Consider the following 13,255-nt stretch of genomic DNA (forward strand, 5'->3'; position numbering starts at 1 on the left):
ATAATTTTGAAGAAATACATTTCCTTGTTTTCATGATTCAACTTATAATTGCTCTGGTTGCTACTCTTGATAGTTGATTGTCAATGACCCTTCATTTCTCTTTGTGCCTAAAATTAAAAATCACAAAAAAAAATTATTTAGACTTTAGAATTGTAAAAGTATTATGAAGAAATGAAATTTATAAATGCTTTCTAATAACCTGATCTAAATTCACTACAAGAAAATGTCAAATCAACAACGGCTTGGCAACGACAGCCAACGAAGCAGTCATTGTTATTGATAATAGCGACGGTATCAAGCCGTCGGAACTAACGACGGCTTTTAAACACAACACCGACGGCTTGAACGAATGTTGATTTCAACGACAGCCTAAAGCCGTCGGTGCCTTCATCATTTTAAATTTAAGATTTCTTAGGTTTTAGACGACGGTTTAAAACCGTCGCTGTATTGTAAAAACTGTCGTTGATTTAGGCGTCGGCTTAAAATCGTCGCTGTATTTAAAAGACGGTCGGTATATTTTACCCTTTAATTCAAACAACTTGCAGTCTAACGCGATCTGTTTTCTCAAAACATTCTCTCACTTAACTGTTACTCTTTGAGAACTTGGGTATTTTGTGAAATCAGCCAAACACGCACCACCACCACTGAACTGCATTGAAGAAAATTCTGGCCACCGGAGACCGGCGACACAACCACCTGCCGGCGGTAATTCTACCGTTTTATGTTTATTAATTTTTTTAAAATTTTTGCTGCCCTAAAAATTGAGTTTTTAATTTAGATATAATTGGCCAACACCCATCGCCTTAAGTCGGCGTCGCTAACTTCATTACTTCCTCCGCCGCCTCGCTTCTTCCAGTCCAGGTAATTGCTTGTTTAACAATTGTTGTTTGTTGTTGTTTTGTTCTTGTTGTTGTAATTGCTTCGATTTTCCGGTGAGTCTTGGTCGTTTTTGTTTAATGATTGGAATTTTCGGCGAGTTCTTCATGATTTAGTTGATGTGCATGGATTTTGTTGCTTGACTTTCTGTGCATGGATTCTAGCATACAAAAAATTATTAAGGTTCTTCATGATTTTGAGTACAAGTATGCTGAATTGCTCCACTAGTAGGACGACTTAATTAGCAGATGGAGCCTCTAGGAATGTAGCAAACATACTACGGATATATTATTGCTCAGTTCATTTTATCAAGTGCTTGCCTAGAATAGAATTTTGAGTTTTCACCTAAATATGAGTCACTTGCAATTTTAGAAGATTAACCATTAAAATCGCTTATTGGACATCTTACCTCCTCACTCACGTTTACATAGGTAATTGTATCGAAGTTTCGATAGCTAGTAGTACTACATGTGGTCTAGAGGTGAAAGTTCGATGTACGGTTTGGTTTGGATTTAGGCCCTCCTCTGCGTCTGCTGTTGCTGATGGCCAGTGCTCTAATTTTGGTGCTTGATTGGATTTTTGTGCTCAAGTCATTAATTACGTGATTTGTGTTGTCTGAATTGTAATTAATTATTTGTGTTGAAAATTGGAATATATATTTAGTTTAGGATTGAAATGATTGTGCTAGCTGTGTGAATGTAAATTTTTTATCATAGTTGTTATGGGTAATGTTACGAATTTAATTGAAGTGTTTAAATAATTATGTTTGCATCATCATGTGTCTAGAATTGTAGAATTGTACACATGTGGGTTATTAATGACTATTGTGATTGAAATGGTTTAGAATTGTGGAATTGGTCACCATGAAATGGAAGGAGCGTTGGTGGATGTATGATAGATATGACAATGGGGGTAACTTGAGTCTCGAGTTCTTGAGGGGGGGGGGGGTTGATGAATTCATTGAATTTTGCAAAGCAAATCCTGAAAGGCCAGGTTTGGATGAAGTTAGATGTCCGTGTCCAAAATGCAAGAACAAACGTATGCATAACGCAAACACGGTTAAAGTGCATTTGTATAGGAAGGGATTTATACCTGATTACTATGATTGGTATTCTCATGGTGAAGAGTTACCTCGATCCACTCATGAGCCATCTAATCCATACCGTGAAATGATTTTCGGTGCTCTTGTGAATAACCCATAACCGTCCAATGTTGAAGAGCCTATTGGAATGGACGAGGAGCCTAATCCTCAAGCAAAGGTGTTTCTTGACCTATTAAAGGCTTATGAGGAACCGTTACGTTGTACGAAGGGAGCTCCATGTCCGTGTTAGAAATGACATCTAGAATAGTATCTCTAAAGTATGAGTACAATTTGCCACATAGGTGTGTTGATGCGTTTGCTTCATTAGTGAAAGAAGCAATACCTAACAACAACAACATGAGTAACACATTTTACGATACGAAGAAGATCTTGGAGGGATTAGAGCTTCCCCACGAGAGGATTCATGCGTGCCCCAAAGGTTGTATGTTATTTTGGAAAACTGATGCACACTTGGACAAATGTAGAGTGTGTGATAGTGACAGATACAAAAGGACTTCTAAGGGGTCTTTAGTTCCAATGAAAGTTCTGATTTATTTCCCAATCACATCGAGATTGCAAAGGTTACATGCAACAAAGAACGTTGCTAAAGAAATGACATGGCATGCCAAAAATCCAAGAGTTGAAGACAAAATGACTCACCCTAGCGACAGTGAAACTTGGAAGCATTTGGATAGATCCTTTGACGAATTTGCATCCGAGCCTAGGAATGTTCGGCTCGGTTTGTGTACCGATGGGTTTGGTCCACAAGGAAAATTTGGGGGGTCAGTATTCATGTTGGCCGGTCATCTTAACCCCGTACAACTTGCCGCCATCGATGTGCATGAAAAACCCCTTCATGTTCCTTTCGTTGCTCGTTCCTGGTCCTAAAAAACCGAAGGAAAACTTGGATGTGTACATGCAACCCTTAATCGAGGAATTGAAACAACTATGGGATGTTGGAGCAACAACTTATGATATTTCTAGGAAAAAATTTCAATATGCGTGCTGCCATTCTTTGGACAATAAATGATTATCCTGCGTACGGTATGCTATTTGGCTGGGCTACTACAGGGCAAAAGGCATGTCCTTATGTTTGGACAAATCTAAAGCTTTTTGGCTTGACCATGTGGGTAAAGTTTATTGGTTTGATTGTCACCGTCAATTCTTACCCCTAGATCACCCTTTTCGTAACAACAAATAGCTTTTTGCAGAAATAAGGTTGAAAAAGGGTCTCCGACACGCATCATCTTCAGGGAAGAGTTGTGGCCATGTGTTAAAGACTTGCCAAAGGCTACACATGGGCCAAAAGCACTTAATACTTTGAAAAAGTTGAAAAAGGGTGGTTCAAACAAAGTTGTCTTTGGGAGCTCCCATACTGGAAAACTCTGCATCTTCTTAACAACCTTGACTTCATGCACATTAAGAAAAAAAAAATCGAACAACTCATTCACACAATTATGGATGTGAAAAAACAGACATCAGACACTGTTGCATCCAGAAAAGACATTGCTAAAGTGTGTAAATGGCCTCAACTTCATGTTACCAAGGATGCGAATGGAAAAGAAACTCCACCAAAAGCACCTTTCGCACTGGACATATCTCAAAGGAAAGTATTATGCAACTGGGTGAGAGATTTAAAATTTCCCGATGGTTATGCTTCCGACTTAACAAGATGTGTGGACATGCAGTCCCGTAAGCTGCACAGTATGAAAAGTCATGATTGTCATGTCTTCATGGGAAGATTATTACCGATAACATTAAAGGAGTTGCTCCCCGTTCATGTGTGGAAAGTTGTTACTGAGATCAGCCTCTTTTTTCGTGGTGGGAGGAACAGAGGTAAAGTGCAGGGGTTGGGTCAGAGAGATCATTTGTACTACAACTCTACATCGGGGCGAGGAGATGGCTCTTCACAACCATATGAGCCGTCCATTTTTTCTCAGCTTGAGGCGCAGGTGGAGGCAAAGGTCGCTACACGGATGGAAGAAGTGGAGGCAAGGGTCGCAGCATGGTCGGATGAGTCAAATCGGGCTCTCCTGCAGGAAATGATGCGGAACATGTCTAATTTCGGCCACTTGTTCTCAGGTTGCAACACAGGACCCTCTCCACAACATAGACCAGACGATGACCCAGGGTCTGGTGGTGGCACTGGTGCTACAGAGACACCCGCGACAGTGTAGTTTGTTTGGTTTTGGCAACTAGATTACTAAGTTATAGTTTCTATATACTTAGTCTAATTATATATATGCATTTAGTGTCTATGCATATATCTAGCTTTGATTTTAGATGTGTAGGTATATGTTTTTGGAACTCGACTTTGACTTGATTTCCCGACACTGGGATCTATTTTGCTTACATATAATTAATCTAGGTAGTTTGTCTAATTATAGACATTTACAACTTATTCCCCGACATCGGGATGTATTATGTGTACATAAATCTAATCTATTTCATGTTTAAATTGCATTTTTTATAGTTTAACATATAGAATGCGAACGAGGCGATGCGAGAGCAGGTTAAATGTAGTATATTTCGTGTTGCCGTACAGCAGGTACAGGTTTAATTATAATATGTAATAAAAAATGATAATGACGGCTAAACTTCAAACAACGACGGCTAAACAGTCGTTGTACAAAGAAAGTACTGTTGACGGCTAAACATTAAACAACGACGACTTTAACTTTTATCGACGGCTTAAAGCCGTCGCTGAAATACCGTCTGCTGTGAACTGTCGTTGATTTAACGACGGCAACGGCTTGAAACCGTCGGTGTTTCAAAAGCAACGACCGCTCTTGGACGCAGTCGATATTAGGGTGAAGAACGGTCGTTGACTTATCACCGACGGCGCGACCGTCGTTGATTTCTTAATTACCGACTATATCTGGAACGTCCAACTATCAACGACGGTTGGCCGTCGTTGATCATTTTACCGACGGTCTGTTTCTCATTAGCGACGGCTTGGAACCGTTGTTAATGACGTATTTTCTTGTAGTGATTTGCGCTGTTTTTGTTGGTTTTTTGTGAGGTAATTAAAGAGAGTACTTTCATAATGGGGAGGGGACTCTATTTTGAAGCAGAGTCTCGTGGTTTGAATGTTGAAGTACATGTAGTTTTTGCCCTAACTGCTAGTTTTGGGAGGTTCATTTTTTTTCTTTGTAGGTAGAAACGGTTTTCAAAAGAGGATTAAAAGCAGTTAGTTTATAGGTAATAATTCTACTTAATTTCACCCTTTTTTTTGTTTTTTTTTTCTTATTTTATTGGTGTAGTTTGTTTAATATGTTAGGGGTAAAATAGGAGTTTTCATATTATAGTGTCCTACCCCTCTTGACATATGGAATAGAGATATAAATTATTATTATATTTGATGATGTATGTTTATCTCTTTAATTATTTATTATCCTAAATAACTATGAACCCGCAAAAAAAATGAATATTCTCTAAGTTTTTTTAATTCTTTTATGTTTTTCTAATGCATGTTATTTGAGATTATAAATTGATAATAAAAATCTTTGTCAATCTTTGCTTTTATAATTGTTTGAAAATTGATTTAGTCATCAATTTTTATATTTTCAATTGTGAGTTTTCTCTTTTTACACATTTTTATGTATTTCTTTTTGGTAATGTAGAATTTTCTTATTATCCATATTTGTAAATGAGGAAAGAATTAATAAAAAAAAATTAATTTCATTACTATATATGCATTACTATAGAAATCCGAAATTTAGACAATATGGGAGTGAATATTTTCCAGCCAAATTTGAAGGGATTGGAGATCATGATATAACTTGCCATATTTATTCCATAATTTAAGTAAATCATCCATAATTTACGCAAATTAAAAAAAAAAAAAAATTATAAATTCGGATGCACCAAATCACAAATACACGTGGACGCCATATGTGATAGCTTTTATTTGGTTGTGCTTTAGATTTACTTGGTTAATATGAGCTTGCCTTATAGAATTTAGGATTTTGCTTTAGATAATAATATAGATATGAATTTGTTAGTGGTCCAAAGCTCTCCCAATTGTAGGGTTGTATGGGCATCCTCAATGTTGAGTCATGTAGTGTTTTGATGATTGTAAACAAATGATGACTATCTAATTAACATGTGTGTTTAAGATGTGCATATTACATTAACATAAAACAAGTCATGGAAGGTTAAATATATCACATCATGAAGAGTTCCTAGAAGAAATCCAATAAGTGAAGCTCCTAATGAAGAAATCCAAAGAGAGAAGAAGTTTGAGTATACAAATGTGCTACTAGACTTTATTTAAGTTTATATGATGGAACCAAGCATGAAGATTTCAAGAAAAATGATATAGAAGCAAGCACAAACAAAGTTACTAAAAGAGTTCCTAGAAGGAACACAAAGAGAGCAGTTCCTAGGTATATCCTGAGAGGAACATTGAATATATTGTTCCTAAGTGGGATCAGTTCCTGAGTATGAGTAGTTCCTAAGTAGGAGCAGTTCCGAAGTGGCAGCAGTTTATGAGTGGGAGCAATTCCTGAGTAGGATCATTTCCTGAGCGGAAGAGTTTCTGAGTGGGAGCAATTCCTAAGTGGTAGTGGTTCCTAAAGTTTCATAGTTGAAACAAGCAATTCCTAATCAGGAACTATAAGTGTGAAGTTCCTTGAACCAGTACGTCGAAGTTCCAGAGGTGTAGCTATCAACATGATGTTCTTGAGTTAGAGCAGCATGGAGCATGAAGGTAGAAAATATGAGTTTATTTTCTAGGATGCATGTAAGTATGTGAAAACGTGAAATGTAATGGAGCAAAGTGTCAAAATGAACTTGTGGAACTTAGAGTCAAACATATTTAAGAGTCAGTGAGTATGTTGTATATTATTATCTTAATTTGTAGGATTTATTTAGAGTCTGTTTCTTAATAAATCTATACTTGATTAATTATTTTTAAATAATATACATTAGTTGTTTTAGGATAAGTTGTAGACTTGTAGTTTTTAAATAACATTGGTTTTAATTTAGGATACTGATTTTATATCTTTAGTTTATTTAATTTTATCTTCTTAGTTTTTGGAAAATAAAAAGGCTAGATTTATAATATATATAATGATTTTTGTAAGTGCAGGAACTTGACACGAGTTTCTGTACGAACAAGAACTCATGTACTTATATCAAGTTTATGAAAAAGTTTTTCAGTAAAATATTTGTTGCATAAGAAAAATAATTAAAAAATGAGTTTTGGATATATCTCTTGGATTATATTTTGATAAAATTTTGTTTTTTCTCCAAGTATTTATTTTCTTTTTGTTTCTTATTTTTACTCTAACTGCTTTATTATGAACGTGACATAAGTTGTGCCCAAGAAGTTGACTGCTTCTTCCCCAAGTTTCTCCCAACTAACTGCTCATGGGTTAGTGGACAAATAAATGGAATTAAGTAGTGCTCAAGTCTTTAGCGTACTATAAATAGAGGTTTATGTATTCATTTTAAGCTGCTGACTAGTGTATTTCTATAGCGTATGACTGGTGTCTTTCCATAGTGTCAGACTTATGTCATTCCATAAGGTTTGGCTTAAGGAATAGCGTTATAAAAGAATTATATTTTCTATTCCTTGTTTAAGTCAGTTCTTGTGATCGAGTTTCAAGTTCCTACGAGTGCCATGTTCCTTTACAGTTATTCAGCTTCTATATACTAGAGTTAAACCAAATTATCAAGCGTTTGTATTTTGAGTTTGAGGTTAAAGGATTTGATTGAACTCTTGTAATGGGAACTTGGTGAAGAGTTTGAGTGAATTCTTGTATCAAGTTCGAGTTAGGAACTTGAGTGAGTTCTTGTTGTTTATGCGTAGACTTGGGGTGAAGTTTATCCAGGGGTGAAGGGTTTGAGTAAACCTGTTGTAACGAGTTGTGTGAACTCTTGAGAGACTTAGAGTTAAGTCTAGAGAGTCAAAGTTTTGAGTGGAACTTGTGAGAGAGTTGGAGTTCCGAGTGGAACTTGCGCATGTAATAGGTTGTAACAGAGGAGGTTCCCTATTATACTGAAGAGTTTAAATCCTGAGGAGGTCGTGGTTTTTCTTCTTGTATTGAGACAAAAAGTATCCACGTAAAAATTTCTCTTGCACTTTGAGTTCGTTATTGATTATGTTTTAAATTTCGCATTAATTAGGCAATAAATTCCACACAACAATTCACCCCCTCTTGTAGTTCCTTTCGAATTTACACCCAAACTTTTTAACGATGACGATTATGACAAATATCCACACAACTAGAATGGATAGTTAAGACTTAATATGCATATAGGGAGCAGTTGCCATTTTTTTAACTAACCATAATGGTAATATAATGCCGATTAGTCGAAAATTTTACTTTATGCATCTACATGACTAAGGCTATGATAGTTACAAAAAGGGGAACATTATCTTTAAACATAAATTGACTGAAAACTCTAACACGAAAAACTCTACATGAATGATTAGTGAAACTTAATAGAAAAATAAGAAGAATTCAGGGTGGTGAGAAGGGATGACTAAAGTACACTAATGAAAATTACTCCTTATGCTATCTGCATGTTTCCTTGAGTTACTGTCTCAACAGCATGAACAACAAGAAAAACAAGAATAAAACCATGAACAATATGTAGGCGCTACTTCAGTTGTCGCTTTGGCAGACTTCGGAGACTTGGGAGACTTGGTTGCCTCTTGATCTGTTACCACAACCGAGTTCTTTCGTTGATTTGCTCGTACATGACTGTGCCCTGAATTTACTGATTTATCTCTTCCAATTTCTGCAAGCCTGTAATTCATCCAAATCACTAGCATCCATATCATCTATTTACCATAATAAAAGGATGCAAGTCAACTTAACTCACTGATATGATAAGGGTGCCTCAAAATGATTCTTGTTGTACTATGTGTAAAACTCTACTCTTACTGTCTTATACATGCGTATGCAAACGAGAAATTTACACTTCATAACAGTTTGGAACACCTTCTCTATTTACATTATATTCAACCAAAAATGTCGTATATTGAATCATTAATAGTTTATGAACCTGGCAGACGTTGCTGAACCAATTGCAATTGAATAGGTATAACCGTACAAGTTTTAAACTATAATATGAACATCAGAATATGCAAGGCCAAATTTATGACAGGACTAAAATGAATGAGGAAAAAGAACAACATAGTTTGTTAACTTACACTGGAAATGCAAAAGACTGGCCACTTGCATCTGAATGGTGTGATATACATGAGTTTGAAAGATGTATATCATCTGAAGCTGAAGATATTTTTCCTTTCGTCTCCCAAGCTAAATCGTCTTTTTTCATCATCCCAAAACCCAAATAAGTGGCTTCATCAACACGAGCTGTATTTCTTCCTTGAGACGGAGGTGGAGTTACAGGCAATGTCTTAAAATGAGCAGCTATTATTTCTTCACCTGATTTAAGCGTCTCCTGGGATGTAGTCGGCATTTGCTCCTCTTTATGTATATCTACAGTTTTGTGTTCTGATTTTTTCACTTGTCTTGGTGAAGGTGGAGGGAGTTCCCCTGATTTACGAATATCACCTGGCCCGTAAGCACCAAGCAGTTCAGGATCTAGCAACCAACTAAACTGATCTCGAGTGAAACTCATATTCCCGGTATATATACTAAATAACGACTCATTGGAAGTCGTACTCCATTCTTGATTATTTGGTTTACTTGTGGCGAACACATATGAAGGAATTCTGTAATCAGAAGTATCAGCAGGCCGCTCCATTACTTGGGCAGGTGGGGATTTTAATGCTGATGCATCACCCAAGTGTGTCTGATCTGGACCATCACATTGCTCACGATCAATAGATAAGCTACCTGGAACAAGACATCCCATCATTGCTAAATCATGTAATCTTGAATATGCCATGATCATTAGATGAGAATTGTCAACTTACCATTTTCGTTTCTATCTATTTGAGATGAATCTTCACATGAAAAATCAGTTATTGCTGATTCAATGTCTGATATTGAAGAAACAGAGGAGGAAGATCTTAGCCTGTCTTCTTGAATAGATTTTTCATCGTCTTCCTTATTGTTTTTGTTACTTATTTCACTCTCAATTTGATGTTCCATCATTTGATCTAACAAATTGGTTCTTCGCCAAAGTTCACGAAACTCGTCACATAAAACTATAAATCAACATGAGAAAATATTGTGTAAGCTCTTTTTACATGGGATGAACTCAGCTAACAAAGTTGTTTCACAGATTAGCATCCATTTATTACTTTACTTCGAGAGCGTTTGGTTCACATGATTCTGGTATCAGGTATGGGTTTAGAATGAGCAAAACACATACCTAGTGTTTGTTTAATTATTTAATATATTTAAAACCCATACCTCAAACCCATAAGGTATGGGGTTTAGAAACCCAAGGGGTAGGTGAGTTTGGCTCATACCAATACCTCTAGGTATTAAATAGAAGAAAAAAAGTTCATTTCCATATAAAACCAAACACATGGTATTAGGTATCAAGTTCCAAACCTATACCTCCTTGGTTTCATTCCTGATTCCAAACCCATACCACTATAGGAACCAAACACCCCCGAAATTAAGTCAACCAACACATTGACTGGTAAGGCATGCATAGCATGCTAAAGTAAGGATCGAACCCTTAACCTCAAGGGCCAAGGGGGAGCGCTCTACCCAATTGAGCTAACTCCTATCCTTTTAAGTTAGTTTACTTCTTGATTAATGTATACAATCATTATTATTCTAAGAATTCAAGGGGTTTAATCCAATGAGATTTTCCATAGTGATTTGAGATCAAAATAGACTTCCAATAATCCATATACTTCTCTTTTTAACATCTTGGTTAACTTCAATAGTAACATCATAAAAGTATGATACTATATCAACCTTATTGATTTTCTCCTCTTTAAACAATTAGCACAAACAAGCAACACACAAATAAGCATTGCATCATGATCATAGAAAATTAATGTATGGGTAACTAATTCCCCACCATAAACCAAAAGGGTTTTATGAAGCAACATTTCCAAGAAAAATTAGAAATTTCAACTCTATGTATTAGAATAACTTTATCATACAATGTAACATCTTTAACCAACATTGACCTTCACAATAATTAAATCAACAACATGAGAAATTTCAATATGTCACATTTGGTCCTACAAAAAAGGATTATAAAAACAATAAGAACAAGAGATAATGCTCAATACAATATTTTCACCCTTGTACAAAAAAAATGTATTATAACATATTCATGCACACACATAAAAAAAAAAGACATGCATGCATAATTGCGAAACTTCTTTGATTTAATTACCTAAAAATTGAAAAAGAGAAGAAATGAAAGCTTACCTAATTAAAATGGTTGTTCCAAATAAAGTTTAGATGATTATTTATGAGACTGTTGATCCTGCCACTAAGATGAAAATAACGGTCAGTAAATCAACAGTCTCAGATTATTCTTTGCAGAAATAAAATTAATTTTCTGGGTATTTGGAAAAAATTTCTGGGCAATGAGAAAGAAGGTGAGAAAGAGGGGAAGATGAAATTAGCTAAAAATAGGAGGTGGGTAGCATTAAAAATGAGATATTGAAAGCGTTTTGTTGAAAAGAAAGTTTGGCGAAATTTTCTCTCTCCTCAAAAACCAAAAAAAACACAGCCAAAGTTTGGGACGAGCTTTTATAGTTTTTTTCCTCTAATTGCAGTACTTGCCAAATTCTTTAACTAACTCATGCTTACGTGTTTATGCTTCACTTTTTGCGCATTTAGGCCCATACAAATTTGCATTTTCTTTCTCATTCATACTAATTAAGCCAAAACTAAATACCTTCTGTGTTTAAGACTTAGTTTATTTAAGGCCTTTGTGGTCCTCCTTGTTAGAGCGGTTCACGGACGGGACGACTCGCTAAAGTTCGCCCAGACCGGCTCGCTAAAGTTGTAAGTTTGGACAATAAACTTTGGAATTTTTTTAAAAATGGGGGGGTCAAGCCCAACCCGCTAATATTAATGGTCGGATGTAAACAACCTTAAATATATCACGGGCAAGCCCGTCGGGCCCGTTTATCATAATATCTATTTTCTGTAGAATTTAATTTTTTAATCTTAGAAATTTAGTGGTGATCTATCTTTTGAAATATATAATTTATTTGCACTAATATAGCTTTGGTAACACATAATTATCTTTATTCTTACCTTTACAACTTAATTTGTTGATAATTTGTCGTCCTCTTTGTCACGAAATTTTTTTCACTTCTCTTTATCTTACATTATGATTATCAACTTTTCTTTTTCTATTTTAACCAAAATTATGTTTCAATTTATAGATAGTAAAGGAAATTTAGTAGACTTATCTGGAAAAAAAAAAATATCAATAGGCCCGTTAGGTCGCGGACAAACCTGTCCGTTTATTTGACGGGTACGGTCATGGACAAGTAGTTAAACCCGCATAAAAGGGTTTGGACTAGACATATTAAGCCCATTGGACAAAAATTCAAGATTAGACCCGACCTACAACCCGCACAAGCCCGCAGATGATCACCTCTACTCCCTATCATATTTTATTTGCACATTTTGTATTTTGCTTGTATAAGTAAAGTATATGACAAATGTGTGGAAAAAATGTGTTTGGAAGTACATAGTTCCAGGAGCACCTGATATTTTGATTAGTTTATTTGGTAAGATTTTTACCTCTAGTTAAGGTTTTAGGGGTTCGGATCTTGTCGATTAAAAATGTTTGGAGTTGGGATTTCATTACCTTTTCTCATTGCTTGCTTTCAAGTGTTAGCCTCTAAATATTGGTTCCAGAAACTATAAGGATTGAAGTCTACTAAGTTAATAATCGTCAGTGTCCAACTAATTAAGCCAAATTAAGCCAAATAGATGTTGGGAATGACAGAGTGAGAGAAAATATTTCTTCAAATTTTGGAGGATGATATTTACAAACAGATAAAAAAATCCTTTTTCACCTTAGTTCTCTTTTTTTAAAATCTCTTGTCCAACTAATCAACAAAAAATGGGAAAATCATCATCCTGTTATGAAATATAATATGGATGCCCATTATACCCCGTTAATATATCCGGGATATTCTAGGGTTTTGTTCTCCAAGTAAAACCCTAACTATTGTATTGTATATATATACCTGGACTATATGGAATAAGATACAACACGATTCTCTCTCTCTTCAGTTTATTTACAACACGTTATCAGCACCAAACCCTAGCCGACTGAGCAAACAAGAAACCAAGGAAATCGAGGTTTGCAACCCAATTTCGACTTTTGTGAATGCAAGGTAACACACCCTATGCTTCGTGATATTTCTTTGAATTT

General features: G+C 35.6%; 1 protein-coding gene across 1 annotated transcript; it reads right to left on the bottom strand.

Moving 5' to 3' along the window:
* Positions 1-8,298: 8,298 nt before the first annotated feature.
* On the bottom strand, positions 8,299-11,576 carry LOC104907895 (hypothetical protein). Its single transcript, XM_010696919.4, has 4 exons — positions 11,281-11,576; positions 9,855-10,088; positions 9,123-9,774; positions 8,299-8,715 (listed from the first exon to the last, which is right to left on the bottom strand). Exons 2-4 carry the CDS (start codon positions 10,033-10,035, stop codon positions 8,511-8,513), a joined length of 1,038 nt encoding a protein of 345 aa, XP_010695221.2. The 5' UTR covers positions 10,036-10,088; positions 11,281-11,576; the 3' UTR covers positions 8,299-8,510.
* Positions 11,577-13,255: the final 1,679 nt, after the last annotated feature.

Source organism: Beta vulgaris, chromosome 5 (assembly GCF_026745355.1).
Source record: "Beta vulgaris subsp. vulgaris cultivar EL10 chromosome 5, EL10.2, whole genome shotgun sequence".
NCBI lineage: Eukaryota > Viridiplantae > Streptophyta > Magnoliopsida > Caryophyllales > Amaranthaceae > Beta > Beta vulgaris.

Excerpts from the sequence above, each read along its gene's own strand:
- LOC104907895 (XM_010696919.4), bottom strand. The coding sequence starts at position 10,035 with ATGATGGAACATCAAATTGAGAGTGAAATAAGTAACAAAAACAATAAG. Across the intron at positions 9,775-9,854 it reads AATAGATAGAAACGAAAATG|GTAGCTTATCTATTGATCGT; the intron begins GTAAGTTGACAA and ends GTCTTGTTCCAG. Across the intron at positions 8,716-9,122 it reads CAGTCTTTTGCATTTCCAGT|GCTTGCAGAAATTGGAAGAG; the intron begins GTAAGTTAACAA and ends GATGAATTACAG.